General features: G+C 34.8%; 2 protein-coding genes and 1 pseudogene across 2 annotated transcripts; all 3 read left to right on the forward strand.

The window, feature by feature from the left end:
• The first annotated feature begins 1,354 nt into the window (after positions 1 to 1,354).
• On the forward strand, positions 1,355 to 2,326 carry LOC113450812 (olfactory receptor 11L1-like). The gene is given in 1 exon segment (XM_026722114.2): positions 1,355 to 2,326. A coding segment is annotated over 1 exon segment (972 nt).
• Positions 2,327 to 8,997: 6,671 nt separating this feature from the next.
• Positions 8,998 to 9,762, forward strand: LOC113450813 (olfactory receptor 10A7-like; annotated as a pseudogene).
• A 9,280-nt stretch (positions 9,763 to 19,042) lies between these two features.
• On the forward strand, positions 19,043 to 20,017 carry LOC113450814 (olfactory receptor 10A7-like). The gene has a single exon (XM_026722115.1). The coding sequence runs from the start codon at positions 19,043 to 19,045 to the stop codon at positions 20,015 to 20,017; it is 975 nt and encodes a 324-aa protein (XP_026577900.1).
• The last annotated feature ends 4,477 nt before the right edge of the window (positions 20,018 to 24,494 follow it).

A 24,494-nucleotide genomic window follows, 5' to 3' on the forward strand; every position in this document is an offset into this window, starting at 1 on the left:
AATTGTTTTTCAGTGGTTGGTTCAGTGTTTCTTCTGTTCTTCTACTGTACCCCAGCTTGCCAAAGATTGAACAAGGAACTGTTTTGTAGGTAGTTTTTCTGCCAAATACCCAATAATTACTTTTCTTAATAACTGGGAATAACTTAATAAATGGAAAAATTCTGAAATCATTCTGGACATTAAAGAATTGAGATTACAAAAATTTGCACCCCAAGTTGCAAATAAAGAAGCAACCCTCTACACATTGTTTCAATTCTTCCTAAATTCTGTTTTAGATATTTTATTATGCCAGCACATCAAGGAGATAAAATTCCTCCAAACATTTAAAAATTTATATTAATTTTAAATATTGCATTTTAAACATCTTATAATTGGAATAACTGTCCAAATTTTAAACAACTCAAGCTATTAGTCTTATATATACTGAGCAGTATGAAAAGTATATACTGAACATGATAAGAAAATAAGTACTCGTACTATGATTGTCAACCTTGTTACTACACCTTTTTCTCTAAAAATAGGATCTTTGCGGATTAATTTATGATCTGGAAAAGTGAAAATATTTTAAACTGGATTTCCAAGAGTATACTAATGTATACAAAAATAAAAATTGAAGTAGTAATATCTAATTCTAAAAGTACAGTCTATTTACCCCTGTTGTCATGTCTGTGTTATCTGAAAGAGAGAAAGAAACGGAAACATATACTTGTCTGCATTATTATAGGTCAGGATTCAAACAATTTTACAGCAAGTATTCCAACTGACTTGCAGTATAAATAAGCATGGCAAAATTTCTTTAGTTTTAGATAAAATGTTTGGATCTAAATTAGAATAGTTGAAATAAAACTTCATTTTAATCAGTTGGGCAGTTAATGAAGAATTAGCTGATATTATTTTTTTAGTTTGGATGAAGTTTAGGTAACCTAAGATCCTTTTCTCAGTTAATGTGTTTGGGGGAAAAGGGAAAAAAGGGTGATAGCTAAACTATGAAATTAAGTTCTGTCATCAATCACATAAATAATGCATTTATAGTACAATGTGTATAACTTCCTAGTAAGTTATCCTGCATTCAATGGAGTTTACACTAATGAAATATATGAATGCCAGTTTACATAACCTAGCTATGATTTTCACACAACACTGTATTGTTGATAGTTCCTGGACTTGATGTAAAACCTGGTATTTAATTATCACAAGATAAGAATTGATTGCCATCATAGCCCACTTCTAGTTGCATAAAAGTTGAACTTGCTTTAAATAAATGTAATGCTCTTTCAGAGAAATGGCAAAGTTTCATTGACAATTTCAATTCTTATGTATTGTATGTCATTTTTGCAGATATCATTTTGTAACAATGGCCAAAGGTGAAGAACAAAATCAAACTATTACCAAATTTCTTTTGCTGGGATTTGGAGATTTTGGTGACCTGCAGTTTCTTCTTTTTCTCCTCTTACTGATGGTCTATATTATGACCATGGTTGGGAATATCCTTATCATTGTTCTGATCATTAGTGATTATCACCTTCACACTCCTATGTACTTCTTCCTATGTAATTTGTCCTGTCTTGAGACATGCTACAGCTCTAATATTCTTCCAATAACATTGATCAACCTTTTATATGAGGGTCCAATAGCTATTTCTGTGATTGGCTGCATGATACAATACTACTTTTTTGGTTTCTTGGCAGCCTCTGAATGTTACCTTCTAGCAGCAATGTCTTATGATAGATATGTAGCAATCTGTAATCCACTACTTTACAAAGCCATTATGAATGGCAGAGTTTGTCTGAAGCTTGTGGTCGGATCCTGGATAAGTGGCTCATTGGCTATTAACATAACTATATATCTAATGTACCAGTTAGAATTCTGTGGCCCCATTGAAATAAATCATTTCTTTTGTGATTTCAATCCAATATTAAATCTTGCATGCAACAATACACATGTGATTGAAATTTTAACTGCATTATTAGCTGCTGCATGTTCTTTGCCACCTTTTTTGTTGACCTTTGCATCCTATGTTCATATAATTTCTACTGTTGTGAGAATCCCATCCACCAATGGAAGGCAAAAGGCATTCTCAACCTGTTCATCACACCTCATAGTGGTGTCCATTTTCTATGGTTCAATAATGGCTGTCTACATTTTGCCTAAAACAGATAGACTTCGAGAAATCAACAAAGTCTTGTCTCTGTTTTATACAGTCCTGACACCTTTATTAAATCCCTTGATATACAGCCTAAGAAACAGGGAGGTAAAAGAGGCTTTTGGAAAAGCAGCTGCTAAATTATATATTGTTAAAAGAATGCATCACTGAAATTTAGTTTGATTAATTTTTAATGAAATGCCAATTGGGTTCCCATTTGGCTAAAAACTTTGGTTTTCTTTAACTTTCTTTTCCACAAACATTACACAGAAGCAGCTATTTTTCCAAAGGGTAAATAAGATGTCTTATCTTGATTTGATTAAAGAGGTCTGGTGGATTCACAGTAAAATTATGATCTCTGTGGAAACACATTGCTGCTTGTATAATAGTTCCTGGACTGACCATGTAGCCATATTGTGGGAACGCTATGATAGCGCTGAATGTTTGGGGCAAAAATAGTCTTATCTATGGAATAGCTCATCTTCAGAAATTGTGGGAGCTTCATCACTGGAACATTTCAAGAAGAGACTTCACTGCCATTTGTCAGAAATGGTGTAGGCTCTCCTGCTTAGGTAGGGTGTTGGACTACATGACCTACAAAGTCCCTTCCAACTGTGTTATTCTGTTTTGTTCAGTTGAATTTCTTGTAATACTATTCACGTTGAACTCTGTCTCTTTCTACTTAATCACCTAGTATTTGTACACAAAGATTTGCAGGAGCCCAGCTCTGAAGCTGTATCCAGTGGACCAAATAAATTAGATAAAAATAGATTCTGTCTTTTATAAATAAATACCACAAACAAAAAAATCTTTTTACTATATTATTCAAACTATGTTTGGAGATGTTATGTTTGGGATTTTTCTTTTCAGTAACTTAAAATGTGTGTTCTTTGCTTTCAGCTCCCTTAATTGCATTTTAGCATAAATAACTTATTGTCTTCATTTGCTTAGGTTTGTCTCATATAATTATATTATTTAATGTAAGTTGTATATGGATGCTACATAAATGCTAAGTTGTTTAATCAGGATATTTGTGTGATGTGAACCATGTCAATTCACAGAAAATCAGCATATTTTTTAATCACTAAAGTAGAAAATCTTCAATATTTTGTGTATAATCCAACTCAATCCAACTCAGTCCAACTCATTATATTTTGAAGTTATATTTAAATTAAAATACCATTACTCAGCCTGGTGCCTTTTAGTTATATTATGAACATGAGTGCCAAAATTATGAGATGGAAATTCTTGAAGATCTAAATAATGGAGAAAAGTAAAAATGTGAGAAATAATGGGAATTAGATTATAATTCATATTATTTCTCACATTTCAAACTACCTACATGCATGCATGTATGCATGTAAAAAACGTCTAGACAATGGAGAGAAGGACCTGTACATAGACTACCATGCTGACTGTATCAAAAGTAAGTCACACAACCCCAACTCAGCATCCAGCCCTACTTCAACCAATCCACCATCACCCAAAGTCTAAGCACGCATGCCCCTAACTACCTCAATTCCAATTACAGCTGGCCTTAAAGGCAAGCTACTCAATGCAAGAAGCCTTGTGAATAAAATACCTGAATTTCTCCTCTTACTAAATACGGCTAAATTTGACATCATATTTGTCTGTGAAACATAGCTCAATGCATTTCTCCCTGACTCCATTACCACAGTAAGAGACTATCATGTTTACCGATCAGATCATGAAATCCATACAGGAGGTGGTGCTGCTATCTTCTATAAAAAGTCCCTACAACTAAAAAATATCCTAGTTACCCAGGAGTTTGCTCTTCCTGAGACCATCGTCTGTGAACTGTCCTTAAATATCACGTTTTGATTCTTACTATGTTACAGAGCCCCTGATTATGACATTGAACATGTAAACAAGCGAAACTCACTACTACTAACATGGGCAACATCCTGTCCACACACTTTTATCTTTCTTGGTGACTTCAATCTACCTCATATTAATTGAACCCTAAACAAATGTAAAACTGAACCCATACATGTAACCTTCTACAAATCTAGGACTGGAACAACTAGTAACCAACAATACTAGACTTAATAACTGCCTCGATCTCATATTCTGCAATAGTTTGAATTCAATTTACAGAATACAAATTAAAGAACCCTTTTCTAACAGTGACCACAACATCATTGACTATTGTCTCAACATACGTCTACACAAAATCATTACAACAATGTGATCTCCAATTATAACTTCAAAAAAGGCAACTATGATCTTATAGACAATGATCTCCCATCCCCTGATTGGCAATCTCTATTCACTGGATGCAACATTGTAGAAGACCATTACAACATATTTTTACTTGAAGTCAAAAGAGTCATCAAACTATATATACCAATAACAACTCCCAAAACCAGAAAAAAAAGATTACCCATAACAATAATGAAGCGTCAATCCAAAAAGAGATCACTTTGGTGGAAACAAACTAAAAGACTCAAGATCCATCCCACCCCTGAAAGTAACTAATGGTAAAGACTGCAATGATGACACCATTAAAGCCAACCTCTTTAACACATTCTTTGGCTCAGTATTTGTAAACAGCAATGGATCATGCCCAGTATTTCCTAGTCAAACCAGACAACTGTGGTTGTCTGATCTAATGATCTAATGAACCATGATCTAATACATATCGATTTTATAGTAGACAATGTTGAAAAAGCACTATGCAATCTAAAACCATCTCTATCTACTGGACCAGACGGAATATGTGCCTACTTCTTAAAAAAGCTATCCACTGCCATAGCCGAACCTTTAAGCACAATCTTTGAAAAATCTTTCAGGACCAGCTCCTTGCCTAACCTATGGTCACAAGCCATGGCCATCCCCATTACAGACCAATCTCTTTATGCTGCGTCACCTGTAAAGTCATGGAATCAATTGTTAACCAATCCATTATCCTCCATTTAGAGACAAATAACCTACTCTCTAATAAACTTGAAATTTTCTGAAATTTGGTTTCAGATAAAAAAACTATCCTGTAATCTGCAACTCTTACACTGCAAAAACATATGGACTACACAACTCAATCAGGGCAAAACAATAGACACAATCTACATAGACTTCTGTAAAACCTTTAATTCAGTGATACACAACAAACTACTACTAAAACTAAAATCTTACAGTGTCTCTGGACACCTGCATAACTGGATAGAAGCATTCCTGTCAAACAGATAACAAATGGTCAAAATTGGGAGCGTCATATCAAATTCTGTACCTGTCAACAGTGGTGTCCCCCAAGGCAATGTTCTAGGACCAACTCTCTTCATACTCTATATAAATGACTACTGTGATCATATTAAGAGCAACTGCGTTCTCTTCGCTGATGATGTTCAGCTATTCAACACCACCGACAATACTGCTACTCTTCAAAAAGACCTCAACTATGTATCAGAATGGTCAAACAAATAGCAACTTCAAATCTCAACAAATAAATACTCTGTCTTACATATTGGCAAAAAAAATAAATAAATCAGAAACTAAAATACAAGCTGAATAGTCAAGACCTTGTTGATGATCCAAACTCCATCAAGGACCTTGGAATACTAATCTCTAATGTGCTAGTGTGCTAGAGCCCACTGTAACTATATAGACAAAAAGTCATTAAGAGTTGTTAATCTAATCCTACGTAGCTTTTTCTCTGCTAATATCACACTACTAACTAGAGCATACAAAACATTTGCTAGACCAATACTCGAATGCAGCTCATCAATCTGGAACCCACATTACGTATCTGATATTAGCACAGTTGAGAAAGTCCAGAAATATTTCACAAGAAGAGTTCTCCACTCCTCTACTCATCGCTGAATACCTTATGCGACCAGACTTGAAATTCTAGACCTAGACAACCTAGAACTATGCCGTCTCCGGTCCGATCTAAGTATAGTATATAAAATCATACATTGCAATGTCTTACCTGTCAATGAATACTTCAGCTTCAACCATAACAACAAAAGAGCACACAATAGATACAAACTCAAGGTTAACCACACCAAACTGTATTGCAGGAAATACGACTTCAGCAACAGAGTGGTCAATGTCTGGAATACTCTACCTGACTCTGTGGTTTCTTCCCCAAACCCCAAACACTTTAACCTTAGACTGCCTATTATTGACCTCACCACTTTCCTAAGAGGTCTGTAGGGGGCGTGCATAAGTGTACCAACGTGCCTACCATCCCCGTCCTATTGTTTCTTTTATTTTTCTTATATGTATTCATTTCAGGTATTCATAACTAGGTTTATCTTTATACCTATTATCTTGTAAGCAATTGACAAATCAAATAAATAAAAATAATAAACACATACATACACACTTTCCTTCTCCAATTTTCCCCCCAGCAGCAACTCTGTTAGGTGAAGGTGACTGGCCCAAAGTCAGCCAACTAGCTTTCATAGTTAAGGTAGGTCTTGAACTCATGTTGTCCTGCTTTTTAGGAGTCTAACAAGACATATAGTCTAACAAAAGTAAGGTGTTTTCATCCTTGATCTAAATCAATTCATATATGCAGAGCCTTAGATGGATCAAATTATGTGGAAACCTTTAAGCCACTCCTTAATCAAGAATAGGAATGTCCTGATTTTACCCCAATCCTCTAATTAGAATCATAGACCTTTCCTGCGTTCTTAGAGGAATATTTTCCATTCTGATGTTCTGAGGATTTTTTGGGAAGAAACCTTGTGAGAATCATCCAGATTTCATAGCCAATGGCTATGTTATCTATCTTATTTTGCAAAATTCTAATTCCAAACAATCTGGAGAGTTGGACAGCCCAGAGCGAGAAAAGAGAAAAGCTGTAGTGAGATGATATACTGAATTTGGGTACTTCTATCTCTGCTTTCCTTTTCCTGTTGTAAGTGAGGTGTAAGCATATTTTTGAATGATTATTTTCTAATGGTTTCTAGCTGGTTTAAAAGTGTTGCACCCTTCTTCACACCTACCTCCCTTTTTAAAAGCAGGGGTCCTATATGAGTCATTCTGAAGAGCTACATGGAAGAAGGGAGGTAATCAGGGGAAGGGCCCTGCGGTGAGGGATAGTGTTGTGACTCCAAGACTTGAACCTGATCAGTCAGCAGATGTGGGTTCGAGCGAGGAAGATGATCTGGCACTGAGATTTGAGCCTGCATTATTAAGTGACTTGGAGGGGAGTTAGGTACAGGGAGAGAAGTTGGATTCGAGATATGAGCCTGATTTATTGGAAGATTCAGAGTCCACTGAATCTACTTCCCTAATTTCACCTCAGGTGTTAACTGTTAATCAGGAAAGTGTATCAGAGGATTCAAGCTGTGATGAAACTGCCGGATGCTGGCTGGATGCCAGAACTAGGAGAAGATTGAGACATCAATCTCAATTAGAAAAGAGATGTCCAGCAAAGGATTAATTAATGAGACTGACACGTCCTTTCTTAGAGGATATAAGGGAGCGCATGACTTTGAAATATTTGCTGGAAACAAAATGAATCTTGCCTTGGAAAGACTTGCGTCTGATTTACTGCGTTGTGAGTTACGAACTTTACAGAATTGCTGGACAGATTCTAGTAGGATTGCCAAAGGACTGTGATAACAGAGCAATTGAATCTTCTGCCTCTGGTTTTGTTTACATAAAGTATTTGAACTATATAACTTGAAGTTTCATCTGTGGATACAGGTGGGACAGAACAGAGATATATGCTTAATTTTGCCCAGTTGTTGAATCATTGTGTGCTACACACCACAAAAATAAACCCTCATTTTATATATTCAGAAAGAGAATGAGAGAAAGTCACAGTGCATGTACACTATATATGAGAAAATAATCTCTAATATTTAAGGTTTTTTTACTAAACAAGAAGAAAAAATACAAAAATACAATGCAAAGATAAACATTACATTTATATATGCATGGCAAATTATAAATAGTATGATGTACCATATATTTAATAAACTGCTATGTGAACAAGCAAGATCAAGAATATAGAAGCAGAACAGCTATTGTGTAAGAAAATCTAACATAATGGATGTTTATTTGCAGAGTGCGATTGTGGTATTTGAACTAGTAAATGTTGAACATATTGTGGAAACTGAATTCAACTGAGAGACAATTGTTTTTCACACTCTCTTGTGCTCATATATTTACCAAAATAGTGCTGAGCTAAGTGATAACAACTTGCTAATCTTGGCAAATTGGAAAACAACATGGAAGAATCACTTCAAATTAGACATCAGATGGAACATTTTCAGTAAAAAAATAATTAAAAAGCAAATGAAACTAATTTCTTCTGAATCTCATTTCCTAATTTCAATCAGTGCTGAGAAAAATGAATAGATTGCTAAAGATGTTTGTTCATTTCAGAATGGCTGTTGAATAAAACAGTACTATGAATTTCACATAGCAAAAGAGAACTCAGTGACTCCCCTCAAATAAACAAAAACAAAACAAAAACAAATTGACACTTTTAGATCCATAATTTCTGAACATTTCCCTGATCTCATCATGCTCACCTGTTTGTTCTCAAATCATTTTTTTCCTCAGACTCTTACATCTTGCATTGCCATGGCTTGTAAAGTGGAATTCAGACAATTTTATTCACCTTTATGTATTTCATATTTAAAAACTGCTTTATAATTGTGGTACTTGTTTAAGAACTGCGTATCTAATTTCTGACCAGCTCAAATAAATTTTGTGTCATATTTATCATACATATCTGTATCACATTTGCAGGCATGGCAGTGACAGAATCACAAAACCAAACTAAAATCACAGAATTATATTTGATGGGATTTGTAGGACTTGGGGATCTGCAAGTTCCTGTCTTTTGCCTCTTCTTACTTATCTATCTTGTTACCATGGTTGGGAATATCCTGATCATGTTGCTAGTTGTTATTGATTCCCACCTTCACACCCCCATGTATTTTTTTCTGGGTAGTTTCTCTTTCCTGGAAATGTGCTACAGTTCTAATATCCTTCCAATGATGTTGACTAGTCTCATTCATGGTGGGAGAAAATTAATTTCTGTAACTGGCTGTATAATACAATATTATTTGTTTGGTGTCTTGCCAATTGCTGAATGTTGTCTCCTGGCAGCAATGTCATATGATTGATATGTAGTAATCTGTAAGCCACTCCATTACACAACATTAATGAACGACAAAATTTGCCTTCAGTTTATAGTTGGATCATGGTTCCATGGTTTATTTGTTATGAGCCTAGTTTTATATCTAATGCACTTGTTAAAGTAAAGTTCTGTGGGCCCAGTGAAATCAATCACTTCTTTTGGGAATTGAATCCAATATTAAAATTAGCATGTAGTGAAACTCACTTGATTGAATTTGCAACTACTCTGTTATCTGTCCTGTGTATTTTGCTTCCTTTCTTAATGACTTTGGCATCTTATATTTTTATTATTTCTATTGTCATGAGAATGTCATCTGTCAGTGGAAGGAAGAAGGCTTTCTCAACCTGCTCTTCACATCTCGTGGTGGGTATCCATTTTCTATAGCACATTAATGATTGTCTACATTTTGTCCAAAACAGATAGCCTGAAAAGAATCAACAAATTTGTATCCATATTTTATACAATTCTGCCCCCTTTGTTCAATCCCGATATATAGTTTACGAAATAGGGAGGTAATAAAGGGTTGCTAAATTGTATGCCTTTGAAATAATTCACTGTAATCTACTATGAACACACACGCACACACACACACCTATATCTATATCATCTGTATCTATATCATCTATATTTATTATCATCTCCATAATCTCTATCTTTATCATCTCTATATTTATCATCTCTATTTCTATATCTATTTGTTTATGTTGTATTATTTCTCAATAAAAATAGGATTTGGGATTCTTTGAAGACCGCATCACATTTTTTATTTCTCCAGATTATTATGTTAGAGATTAGAGATACTAAAGAAGTCTGCCATGATTTTTGTCTTCCTCACTCAAGAAAACCAGAGCAACATTATTAGGTATCAGTTGTGTTCTTCTATTTTAAAATTACACAGTTCTTTATAAAAAAATATGTTATATATTCTAAATGACTGATATGAATTTTGAAATGACAGCATTTCTGGAAGATATACTATCTACCTACTCCACAGAAGGAAACATAATTTTTATTATAGCCATTGTATAGGAGTGGACCAATATCAACACCAGAAAACTCACTCTTTTTCATCAGATGTTTGCTTCTTATTATGATGGAGCCTCAGATTCTTAAAACATATTTTGTGTTAAGTAAAAGACAGAGATAGGCAGGAAGGGATTATTCAATCCTTCCACAGATAAATTTATACAGAATAGAAACACTTTGTGTGTTAGGAAGAGGATGAGATTATACATTTTTTAATATTTCAAGAAAGCTGAAAAGGCATTGGGGTGATGCTGGCAGTAGATAATTGTCATTTAGTCTGCAGACTTTGTTGGATTCAAATCCTTGATCCTTGACCACCGCAATTCACATATATTGCTTTTTTACACTTCTTTCTACTGGAGCAATCTATCAAGGAGAGAGAAAAAAAGATGGAAAAGTGTTTTACTTCTGATTCTGGGAACGTACCAAAAATAAAGACTTCTTTAAATGATTTGAGTCATGATTATTTTATTTATTTGTTTTTTTAAAAAAAATACATTTATACACCACCCATTTCAATAAGGTGATTATTGTGTCTGTACTTAGCAGTGTAATGGAACTGGTTTGTTATTTCCTTCTGGGATTTTTATTTTTATTTTCCCATCTTTGCAAAAACCTATACAATCCAGAATAATAGAGTTGGAAGGGACCTTGGAGGTCTTCCGGTCCTTCCTCCAAATGGTTCCCCATCCAAACATTAAAGAAACCCATCCTGACTTAGTTCTGATATCAGTCAACTCCAACTATATGCTGATGGGATAGCTACCTGCTATTTAAAGTGCTATTCAAATAAACTACCAGAGTTTATTGGCTAGATTCTAGAAGTAAAAGCCAGTACTACAATATCACAGCAAGGAGCAAATTTGCCTAGTTGGTTTTCAGCCTTTTCCCCAGGGCTGTGAATTAAAAAAATAATTCATGAAAATTCACTTGCATTTTTTTCAAGGCTATATGCTTTTGGGGGCACTGTTATCTGGACACATTTCCAAAGAATTTATAATATTTATATTTATTTTTTATGATATTGTAATTTAATAATTTTGTTGCTTAATACATATCTCATATTGTGCTTTTTTATTTTGATAGCTGATGTTATGTAAAGAGAAATTAAAAATAAGCTTTATTGAATAAATAATACAGTGATAGGAAGCCTGACTTATTTATATTGCATTGTAGCAAAGTCTTTTCCATTTTGGAAAAAAGATGAAATAGGAGAAAACATGAACAATTAAGTCAGAAACAGAAGAAAAAATAGAATTAAAACTGAATGAGGAAGCATGATAGAGGTTCTGACAATATCAGAGTATTCAGTAGCCAATATATTATATAGAAATATGTAAAGTAAATATTTTATACACAAAAAGAAGATAAAATGCACTTTGCTAACTGTGGATCTACTGCTTTCTCCCCTGATAATTTTCAACTATAGTAATAATATATTCAAAGGATATATGTACATTTTTTATTCCCATATGCATAGATTCCTCCATCTAGAGACCTGTTATTTTCCTCTGGCTTATCCTCTAGATAAACCAAGTTAATTTGCACACTAGGGGCTGTAGCCTTCAGTATAAGATAAATGCAAACTTAGGGTGTTGTCTTTTTTTTAGAAACGGTGTTTAATTAGATTTCATTTTAAGAAATGTATTCACAAAAGCATTAAAGCGCATGATGTCTTGAATGGGAGGTGGAGGCAGAGATATAATTGTTGTTGAGTTATAACCTTTCACCAGGTAAATATACAGAGAAGAGTTTGAAAGAAGTAATAGGAAATTGCATGCCAGTCCCAAAGTTACTTCTATTGGAGTGACTGATCACGAGTAGTAGAGACCCTCCAGAGTTAAGAATTTTTTTAGTTAGAAATATTAAGTGCTTTTCACTTGAAAATATTAAACGCTGTTTGGTCTGACTCATCCTCTTTTGTGCTTTCTGGTTTTTTTAATTTTGAATTATGGTTTACATGTTTATTGTTTTTAAACTTAATATGTTACCTACATCATAGATTATAAGATGGGCAGCCAAATACATTTGATAAATAAATAACATATATGTTCTGTGTAATTATATATCTATCACTCTGTGATAGATACGAAGGTGCATAATCACAGTTACACTGTATTAACCATAATATATTAGAAATAATGATAAAATATTTACTGGCAACCCAATTGTTTATTCATATTTTGCCTTCAATATTCCTAAATAAATGAAAGAAGCCAATCTTCAAATTTTTGTTTTTGCTATTACTCAGTCAACCTAGTCCTGTATTTCTTGTCCGACTATCAATGCTGATTTCCAAATTGATGTCTCCAGCTATTTGGGGATTACAACTGCTGGAAGTTCAAACCAGCATGGCTTTTGGAAGTACAGGTAGTTCTTGGCTTACAACAGTTCATTTAATGACCATTCAAAATTACAATGGGATTGAAAAAAGTAACTTATGACCATTTTTCACATTTATGACCAATGCAGCATGCTGATGATCATGTGATCAAAATTCAGATGCTTGAGAACTGACTTGTATTTATGATGGTTGGAGTGTCCCAGAGTCACACGAGCAGCTTTTGCAAACTTCTGATAAGTAAAGTCAATGGGAGAGCTAAATTCACTTAAGAACCATGTTACTAATTTAAGAAGTATTGTGATTCATTTAACAACTGTGGCAAGGAAAGTTGTAAAATGGGGAAAAATTCACTTAACATTTTTTTTCATTTAAACTTAAAAATGTTGGGCTCAATTGTGGTTGTATGTCCACAAATGTAGATAGAGATCATGGAGACCAGTAGAAGCAAGCCACCGGTTGTACACTTCTCCATTAAAACAATACTTTTAACTGGTGAAGCTGTGTGGATCTAGAAATTGCTAAACAATTTTGAAGATATCTAGTGAAAATCTACAGTAGTATAAAGCAAGAAAAGTTGCATTTATTTGTCACACAAACATTTATTTAGAACATTGACAGAAAATGGCATTATGTATGGAATGGATAAGAACAAGTACTTATGCGTATATAGTACTGTTTTACACAGCAAATAAGGGGTGATGTGTTAAATAAGTCACTCCCCTGAAATTGCTTGTCATAAATACATATCAGTGAGAAGACATGCTATAGGCTAGGGGTGTCAAACTCAATTTAATTGAGGGCTGCATCAGGTTGTGTTTGACCTTGGAGGGCCAGGGTGGGTATGGCTGGGAGGGGACATGGCCATGGTAGGCATGGTCAAGGTGAGCGTGACATGGAACTCATGTGGTGGGTACTTGTGGTGGCCAAGTACTAAGGCAGGAATTCTCTGAGACCCTTCCTCACTCTGATTATACAAGTAATCCTCGAATTATGAATGTAATAGAGGCTGCCAATTACAGTCATAACCAGAATGATTTATTTGATTGAATCATGTTAAATTATTGTGATCACTCCCTGCTTTCTCCAATACATTTGTTAATCGAATGTGCAGGTCATTAAATGCACATGAGGTATCTCAGAGTGGGGAAGAGCATGTGGGACCTAGTGCTGGACATGCCATCCAAGGCCTCCCCTAATCCACTGAGATAACTCATGCTCCCTTGGGTCCCCACAATTGCTTCCCCCCATTCTGCCCTACCTGGTCTCCACAGACTGGGCCTGGTTTGCTAGTGTCCAGGATTCCACTTACTCCTCCCCACCCCCCATTGGATTACTTACTGTTTGAATATCCCCAGAGCTCCGAAAGAGGCTAACCCACTGGCAGAGAAGCCAAAGTGTTTTATTCAGATGATGGCGAAGCTGTAAGAATGTGAAATCTAAGGAAAACATTTTTGCCAGCTTCTGAGTAAAAGACTTTGGCTTGGGGCTATGGGGCCACTAGACCTCTGGTAGTAGAAAAGGCCACAGCAGCTCCAGGACAGCTTCAGTGATTGAGGCAGCAGTAGCAGCCAATCAATGAGGAGCTTGCTTCCTTTGTCTCATTGGGCTAATCTGAAAGCCCCTTGTTGATTGGCTGCCATGCCCCAATCCCTAAAGCTGCTCATTTGAACTAGCCAGTAATGAGCTAGCTTATTCAGCAGCAAGCAGGAGAGGCCAGACTGGGCCCAAACTAAGCCTGTAGGCCCTCATGGCAGAGTAGCTGATCTTTTATTCAGATAGGGAAGGCTATTTTCCTTACATCTCATGTTCGTACAGCTTCCTGGGCTTCTGAATGAAAGACTTTGGCTTCTCTGCCATGTGGCTCAGTCTCTTCTGGAGCTCTTAGAAAAGTAAGTTCAGTAAAGCCATGGGAAATGGGGTGGGGAGGAATAAGTGGAATCTGGGATGCTAGCAAAGCAGGCACAGTCTGTGGAGAGAGCCAAACAAAGTCTCAGAGGGATGGGGGAAGCCTCTGGAGACCTGAACAGAGCCTTGGAGGGCCAGATCTGGCCCATGGAGGCTCCATTTTGCCCTGTAATAGGAAACCATCCTGACCAAAAACAGGACATGCCCCCGGTGCCCCATTTTCACTAGCAGCGGCACCGCAGGCTGGTCCTTTGCTATTTCCAGGCTGGATCTGTGGGCCAGATCTAATCACCCCATGGGTCAGATCCGGCCTATGGGCCTTGAGTTTGACACCTCTGTCTTGTGGATCACCACTTAACTATGAGTTACCAATATACTGCAGCTGCCAAAATAGCCAATGAAGCCCTAGGCTACATCAACAGAAGTATTACATCAAGATCTCAAGAAGAGATAATACTGTTTTATACTGCACTAGTAAGGCCACAGTTGGAATACTGTGTCCAATTATAGTCAACATGAAACTAAAACAATGTGGAGATTCTAGAATGTGTGCAGAAAAGAACAACAAGGTTGATGAAGGGTCTGCAGGCTAAACTGCAGATGATGAATTGTTAAGGGAGATTAGGTTTGTCTAGCCTATCAAAGAAAAGGATAAGGGGATTACATGATAGCTGTCTTCCAATACTTTAGGCACTGTCATAGATTAAAGGGGTCTATTTTTTCTCCAAACCACTTGAGGGAGGACAAGAATTAACAGGTGGAAGATCATTTAAGAGAGATCCAACCTAGAATAAAGGAGAAATTTCCTGACAGAAAGAACCAATAGAAAAGTTTGACCCCTGTAGCTGTGGTGTTCCATAGCTGAAGGTTTTCAAGAATAGACTAGACAGCCATTCAAGTCTCCTGCCTTAATCAGTGGGTTGGACTAGAAAATCTCCAAATCTAGTTCTTTCCAGATCTGTTTCTATAGTATTATTATTAAACAAGTAGATGATATAGAAACTTGATCAATAAAATAAAAAGGGAACTTCCTCTCTTCAAGAGGTAATTTGGATACAATTGATGCTATGTATTTCTTAATAAAAATAGTTTTTCCTTCAGATTCAGTCAATGCTTACTTCCAAGGCTCAAGCTCATATTCTGCATCCAAAGAAATCAATAAGAATTTATATATTTTAGCTCTCTATTTTGATTAAGGAATATATCCTGTAACAAAAATCCTACTAAATTCAGATCTCCAAAACTACAGTATAATGTCATTAATTAATATATAATGTGACCCAGAGGTGGTATTCAGCAGGTTCTGACCCGTTCTGGAAAACTGGTAGTGGAAATTTTGAGCAGTTCAGAGAACCGGCAAATACCATCTCTGACTGGAGATTTCACAGTATCCTTCCCCTGATGCACCCAATAAGCCATGCCCACAGAACCGGAAGTAAATTTTTTTGAATCCCACCACTGGGTGACAGATTGCCAGAAATGATTTGATCAAGCACTTCTGGATTCCAATTCAAAAGCAGTAGGTTTCAAATGAAGAGGGAAACTATATCTCCTTGTGCCTTGCACATTTTTCTTTAATGTGTTTCAGTAATGAAATTTTGCACTAGAAATAATGTTCCTGCTTTCCTTGTTTCCATAAGTTTTCATAAATTATACATGAAAGGCTATCATAAACATAACAGATTTATTTTATTTTCTCCTATTCTTAAGGAGTATTTTTGGAATTTTTCCTACTCTTCATCTGAGCATTGTTTTCAAAGGAGCTATGTCTGAAAGTTTTTTGATTCCCTCATGCATCACCATCTAGAGACCTGCTTTTTTCCTCTAGGATAAACTGAGTTAATTTGCACAGCAGGGACTGTGATCTTTGATATAAGAGTAATGTAAAGTTAGGACAATGTTTTTTTTAAGGCAGTGTTTAATTGGGTTTCCTTCAATTACTTCTTTTATTTACATTAGTCCTGAGCCAAACCTAAAGGTAAGATTCCATAGACAACCTGGTATGGAAAACCTATTTTCTTATATCTTCTTACTGAATAGCAGACATCTGCAAAGGCAATTCAATTTTTTCCACATCTATTTGGAGAACCATAGAAAGGTGTGGTATATTTCCAGACAATAACTTTTAATGCCACAGCTTTTCTTCAGTTTTCTTCTTTCACATGACAGGGAACACATCTTCCTGTTTGTAATTCTGGCTGAGTAGAGCTTCTCTCAGAATGATCCAGTCCATTTAATACCATTGTTACCACAAAAGAAACTTCATTTAAGACTTCTTTGAGTCTTCCCAAGGTTCATTGTTAATTTTTAAAAAAGTTATATTTTTATAATCATTTTATAAAATATTTGAACTAGCATTGACTATTCTGTTTTGATAAAAGAAAGCTGTCACTGAAACAGAGAAGAGTCAGTGAGACAATAGTTGAGATATAAACACATAAATTACTTCTTTGGCTAGAAATTCTTGGAACTACAGCCTCAAGCAAGGAACTGCTATGAAAAATTATTAACCAAGAATTATAATGTTATAAAGTTCTAGATAAAATTTCTGACTGGATGTTCTTTTAAAGAGCAGCATCTTATTTTTCCTCAAATGGATTAGTTTGGAACTTTCCTCTGGAAGGATTAGGGCAAATGTAGCTATTCTCCCCATCCAGGGGTGGGTTTCTACAGGTTTTGTCCACCTCTGTAGAACCAGTAGCTCTGAAGAGCAGCAGACATAGAACCAGTTCTATGCCCACCCAGGCTCTGCTGTTCTGTTGTGGCTTTTAACTATGGAATTCTTTTTTTAAAGTTTTATTGTTTTTTAAGACAAACAGACAAACAAAACATAAAAACATCAAGCCATCTTCCACATATATACATTCAGTGTGTTGGTTGGTTTACAAATCGTTTTGTGCTTCCACTTCGTAGTCTTCAATTACAGTTACGTTGTATATCTCATATTGTCAATCAAATATTCCTAAATACATTAATATCATTATTAATCAATCATTTGACTATACTATTATTCATTCATGTTTTACAAGATAAAGCATATTTTATTTAATTTGTTTTGTGACAGTTCATATTATCATCTCAGATCTATCCTACAATCATTTTGTAGATATAATAAAAATACATTTTTATTTATTCATTATGTTCTAAAAATCTACTTATTTCATTACTATATTTTATTGTCTAACCATTGATAGAATAGATCCCAAATTTTATAAAATTGTTTATCATCTTGTTCTCCGATTTCAAATGTCAATCTACTCATTTCAGCACATTCCAATATTTTCTTAATAAATTCCTCCTGTGATGGTTCTTTCTCATTTTTCCAGATTTTGGCAAATACAATCCTAGCCGCTGTTAATACATTTACAATCAGGTATTTCAAGTCTTTATTATATATTTCAGGTAAAATTCCCAATAAAAATATCTCTGGTTTCAAGTCTATATGCTTTTTTGTCATTTTTTCCAACCATGTGTGGATTTTAGTCCAATATTTTTTGGCATCCGCACAAGTCCACCACATATGGTAATATGAGCCAAGTACTTGATGACATTTCCAACATTTTTCAGATTTGTTCTTGAACATTCTTGCTATTCTTGTTGGGGGAAAATGCTACCTGTAAAACATCTTATACAAATTTTCTTTATATGCTGTTGACAATGTCATTTTATAATTTTGAGACCACAATTTTTGCCATTTCTCTAGACCAATCCCACATCCAAAATTCTTCCCCCAAGCAATCATTGTTTCTTTAACTTGTTCTTCTTCTAATTTAATTTCTAATAAATATCCATACAATTTTTTAATCACCTTTTCATTAGTACCTGTCAAAATCTTATCTAAGTCAGTCAATTTATCATAGGAACCTTCTGTTTTAGAATCTTTATCATACCTTGAATGTATTTGTGCATATGAAAACCAATTCATCTTTATACCTTGTTCCTCTAGCTTTTGTATAGATTTGAGTTTACACTTTTCATTCAATATTTCACCATATCTAACTGTTTGTCCCTTTTTGTATATTATGGGATAGGAAAAAGCTTCAATAGTAGATAGCCAGACTGGAATTTTCAACTAACATTGCCTTTTAGTCTTCTCCCAGTTTAACCATGGAGACTCCCATATATAATGTCTTCTAAAATACCCCTGTGTTTTAGCTCCTTTGTACCATAAAAAAGCATGCTACCCCAGCAACAGATCATGTCCGTCAACAATCTAGCATTTCTTAATGTTATCCATTCCTTAACCCATATCAAATTTGTAGCTTGGTAGTACAACTCCCAATTAGGCAAACCAAATCCACCTCTTATTCTAGCATCTTGCAAAAGTTTTAATTTTATTCTCGCTTTTATACCTTGCCAATTACAATTACAGCCTAATTGGAATTGTTTGGAAATATGGAATTCTTAAAAGGAAAATTGCTTCATAGTTGTGATTGTGGCTTATAATAACTGCATAAATAATTCTGATAACTCAAATAATTTTTGTATCATATTGGCAGGCATGGCAGAAACAGAACAAAAGAACCAAACAAATATTGCAGCGTTCCATCTGCTGGGATTTGTTGAACTTGGAAATCTGCAGGTTCCTCTCTTCTGTCTTTTCCTAGTTATCTACATTGTTACCATGGTGGGGAATATACTAATCATTTTGCTTGTTATTAATGATTCTCATCTTCACACCCCCATGTACTTCTTCCTGAGTAATCTCTCTTACCTGGAAATCTGTTACATTTCTGACATCCTTCCAATGATGCTGGCTAATCTCTTGTATGGTAGGAAGAGATCCATTTCTGTAACTGGTTGCATGATGCAATATTACTTTTTTGGTATTTTAGGAGTTGCTGAATGTTGTCTACTAGGGATAATGTCATATGATAGGTGTGTTGCGATTTGTAAGCCGCTGCATTACACAATACTTATGAATGGCAGAATTTGCCTCCAGTTTATAATTGGATCATGGATCAATGGTTTATTTGTTAAGAGCATAGTTTTATATCTGATACATCAATTGAAGTTCTGTGGCCCCAGTGAAATTAATCATTTCTTTTGTGAATTGAATCCAATATTAAAGCTAGCATGCAGTGACACTCACTTTATTGAAGTAGTAACTTTTTTCATTTCTGCTATATATATCTTGCTACCTTTTTTCTTGACTTTGGCATCTTATATCTTCATTATTTCCACTATAATGAGAATGTCATCTGTCAGTGGCAGGAAAAAGGCTTTTTCAACTTGCTCCTCACACCTCATGGTGGTATCAATTTTCTATAGCACCTTAATGATTGTCTACATTTTGCCTAAAACAGATGAACTGCAAAGCAGTAACAAAGTGTTGTCTCTGTTTTACACAGTCCTGACACCTTTGTGCAATCCCCTGATATACAGCCTACGAAATAGGGAGGTGAAAGAGGCCCTTAAAAAAGCAGTTGCTAAATTGTGTACACTTGGAAGAATGCACCATTGTAATCTAGTATGAGCATGTTATCTTATGTTATCCAATGAAATGAACGTTTGGAGTTCTTGAGCACATAATCACATTGATGGATTTCTCTAAAACTGTATTAGGGACTGCAAAAATTCTGCCATGATTATGTCCTCCTCACCTGAGGTGGCCAAAGCTGGAAAAATGGCAAAGGCAAGAAAATTTATTAGTGTTCCTATTGTGAAAAATGAAGATTCTAAGAGATGTATTCATTATTTTTAAAGTGGCAGCTTGAAACCCAGCACATTTAAAAGAAGAAGGGAAATTTTTTTTATATACAGTAAGGCTTCCCCATCCCCACCGCCTTCTGCAGAAATTCCTGAACTAACCACGTGATTCATAGTAAATATGCTTATAGCTCTTTCAAAGCACATGGTGTCTTGAATGGGAGAGTTGGAGCCAGAGAAGGTATTCAGCAGGTTCTGACCAGTTCTGGAGAACCAGTAGCAGAAATTTTGAGTAGTTCAGAGAAACAGCAAATACCACCTCTGGCTGGAGATTTTACAGTATCCTTCTCCTGCCACGCCCACCAAGCCATGCTCACAGAACCAGTAGTAAAAAAATTTGAATCCCACCACTGATTGGAGACAGAGGTAGTTTTGCTGGTGATTTTGACAGTGCTGAGTTCTGACCTTTCCCCATCTAAACATCTGAACTTACAGAGAAGAGTTTGGAAGAGCAGTAGGAAATTTTATGCCAACCTAAAGCTGCTTTTATTGAAGTGACTGATCATCCACAAAAAAGGCTGTCCTTTATAAAAACCTTCCATAGTTGACCATTTTTCACTTAGCAATATTAAATGTTATTCACTTGGAAATATGCTTTTTGGTCTGATTATCACCTTTTGCGCCTTCTAATTTCATTTTTTTATATTTTGTATCTACATATTAATTTTTAAAATGTATTGATAAATAACAAATAAATTTATTTAATGTATTTCACCCAGAGCCACAGCTTATGAGACAGGCAAATATGTACATTTGATAAATAAATTATATAGCTATTTTTATGATTCTATGTGTCACCCTATGATAGGTAATATAAATAATCACTGATATGCAATATTAGCTATAAATGATAAAATATTTAATAGCAACAGCACTATTTTAATTGACAGAGATATTCATGTTCTGTCTCCAGTCTGCCTAAAAAAGTGAGAGAAGCAAATCTTCAATTTTTTGTTTTTGCCATTAATCAGTCATTCTGCCCTCTACTTTCTGTCAAACTATCAATGCTGTTCCACATACTGATGTTTCCAGCTGTTTGGGATTAGAACTGCAACCCCGCTTGGTTGTAGCTACTTCAAAAGAAGATTGGTGTAAGGCATAACCAAGACAATAAAGAGAAGGTGAACCATCTATTTGCACCTGTGAGCTCTTTTGATCAAGCAGATGGGAGAGACCGAATGGCAATGATTCTCACTCAATATGCTGCCATTATAATTTTTTTTCTGCTATAAACCTATTAATTAAATTCATATGTTTAAAAGTCAAATGGGACTTCTCTTCAAGATGTAATTTAGATAGAATTGAGCCTGCTCTATCTTCATATATTCCTTAAGAAAAATAGTTTTTACTTCATATTGAATGAATGTTTAATAGCAATGGCTAAATCTATACTTTGCATCCAAAGGAACTTCTGTTTCTTTCTTTTTTTTGTAAAATTTTTTGAGTTTTCACAAAGAGAAAAACAAAAACAAATAAATCATCTTTTTTTTTGTAATCCCGGGTTACATTTCTTCGTACAGACACAAATTCAGGTTCATGCTCATTTTTATGTTCTATTCCATATCTTATTACTATTTTACATTTTCTGCATAGCTTCTCCCCTCTTTTAATTTTCTCAATTTTATTTTAATTATCTTATCTCAATTCAAATCATTGTATTTATATTTTTTGTCTGTCCTGTTTTAATTATCAATTATCTTTTCTCATTAAACAAAATTTCTCCTGTAATTACTGATTGGAGTATGACACCTTTATATCTTTTAAGTTTATCCATTTAACTCTTATTTAGCTTCAATATATACCCTAAAGTTATAACATTCAATATAATACATAACTTCCATTCGGATTCTGCTTGGTACATTCTTAAAATACATATTATATTCTTAAAAAAAGAAAAAATTATAAATGTATGTAATTTAAACAACACATTCCATTCCAATTCAATTCTATCATTAATATTAATATTCATTAAAGTCTTAACTTCTTTAACATTACTTTTCAATTAAATATCATACTTCTATGGGAACAATTATAAGCTTTCCATAATTAATTCCCCCCCTCTTCACTTATATTTTATAAAACATTAACTAATTAAAATGTTCCCGTTCCTCCCTAATTCAATTTTCTCATTTATTTTATTTCACTTATTTTATTAACAAACATTTCACTAAATTACACTAACTATTTTATCCCTCATTTTAATCATACTTTGTTTTCAATTTTCTAAAGTTATTTCTATTACTAATATAACAATACAATCTTATGTACCTTTACAGAATCCCCTTTTCAGTTAGATTTTCACCCATTATCTCTAAATAGGTTCTGTTTCTCTATATCTTGCTCCAGTCCTTTGTAACTTCTTTTCCTTTCCTTCTTCCCTCTCTTCTTCTCTCTCCTCTTTTTACCCCCTTGTCTCTCTACCTCTATTTCTCTCTTCTGTATTCCCCTTTTCTGTTGCTTTCCAGTGTTATACTTATTTTTTGAATTATTTTTCTTTTCTTTGGTTGTTTTTTGTCTTAAATTCTCCATTCTCTTTCCCCCCTTTCCTTTTTCTTCCCCACATAAAATTACTTGTTCATTAAAGATGGCTTATTCTTTGTCCCAGTCTTCTTGTTTTGCAGTCATTTCTTGTTGTTTCTCATAGATCCAAATCTCCATTTCTAAGAATTGAAAAACAAAGCCAAAAGAACCCTTCCCTTCTTGTGCATCTTCTTTGTACTTTTTAAGTTCCATTTTCAATTCATCCAGAAGTGGTGCCATTGTATACATTTTTAAACAACCACCCAATTAATTTTAGTCATTCAAATGTAATATCCAAGAATCCAAAGATCACCAAATAATCCAAATACACGCAAGCTGTTTCTTTTTGCTCTTTTTTTTCGCTTTCTCTTCCTGGGGTTCTACTGTTTAGTTACAAAGTTTCAGTTAAAATGTATCTTTTAGAAGTCTTATTAAAGTTTTACTGTAGATTCTTTTTAATTCCAGGCAGTCTCCTCCCTCTTCCAGATCCTGCCCTTATTCTTTTTCTCTCCCTTCCTGCTTATGAAAAAAAACATTTAGTGTCCAGAAATCTTTGTTATCCCTTTGACATTTTGTTTTATTTTCAGCTTAATTGCCTATTGATGTCAAAGCGGATTTTTCCAATTTCTTATTTAAGTCTCTTAGTTGTCAGTATAGGGAAGGAGAGAGAAGAAAAAAACCCCAAACCTTTCCCTTTTCACTTTCTTTTGCTGCTTCCGACTCTTCTTTGGGAGCGATGTTATTTTTTTGTAAGTTTAAATTCCAGGGTACCTTAGTTGTTGCTTTTACAATTTAACCTGGTCAGCCAAAACTTTCACTTCTTATCTTCCTCCTGCACATTCTTGTCTGGTTGAGTTCTTCTTTGTGGTGGCCATTTCTGATCACCGTTGCAACCGCCTTCAGGAAAGGGAGTAATGGTCAGCTGAGGCATTCAACACTTTTAAAACCCCCCCCCCCCCCCACTCCCCCCCTTTCCCCTCCCCCCTCTCCCCAGAGAGAGATATCCCCTCAAATTTAAGTCAGTTAATTTAATAAAAATAAAGGAAGTTAGATAATACAAATGATATACATTCCATATTCTAACTAAGCAGAAATGAATGAAGTTTCATGCTTTGATTACATTCCTATATGAATAAGGAAAAAGTGAAAAGATAAATAGAATAGTTATTATGTGAGATAATCTGTCATTGGATTTTATTTGGCAGGTTGTGATTAGGATAAGTGAGCATGGAACACACATGGAAATTGAGCATAACTAGAGAGAAGCAGAGTGCAAATGCACATTTTCCTGTGCTCATATATTCAGCAAAGTGACCAGAAATTTCAGCAAAGGACTAGGGGGGCAATATGATAAAGTCTTAGGAAAATAAGCAGAACTGGAAATTGATTCTTCTGAATCTAATTTCATAACATTAGTTAATTCAGAAGAAATGAAAGGATTCTCAAAGATATTTGTTTATCTTCAGATGGTGACAATAGCTTTTATTAAGTTGGTGCAATACATTCAATAAAGCATGATTTTCTGTGGATTCTACAATTCTCCTGGGTTCTGGCATTTAGAGAGGTATTATTTTCCCTCAGGAAAATGTGCTATGTATACTAGAGATTATATGCTGCTTTATAAATAAATACCAAATAAGGATGATGCATTGATGCAGTTTGGCACAAACAATGAGCAGCCAGGATTTAGATTAATTACTCAGCCAGATTTAGTGATGTTGATT

The sequence above is a fragment of the Pseudonaja textilis genome, chromosome Z, assembly GCF_049901715.1.
Source record: "Pseudonaja textilis isolate UNSWEBS1 chromosome Z, rPseTex1.2, whole genome shotgun sequence".
NCBI classification, from domain to species: domain Eukaryota; kingdom Metazoa; phylum Chordata; class Lepidosauria; order Squamata; family Elapidae; genus Pseudonaja; species Pseudonaja textilis.

Bases quoted from the DNA above. Each gene is read 5' to 3' on its own strand.
- LOC113450814 (XM_026722115.1), top strand. From the start codon at position 19,043: ATGGCAGAAACAGAACAAAAGAACCAAACAAATATTGCAGCGTTCCAT.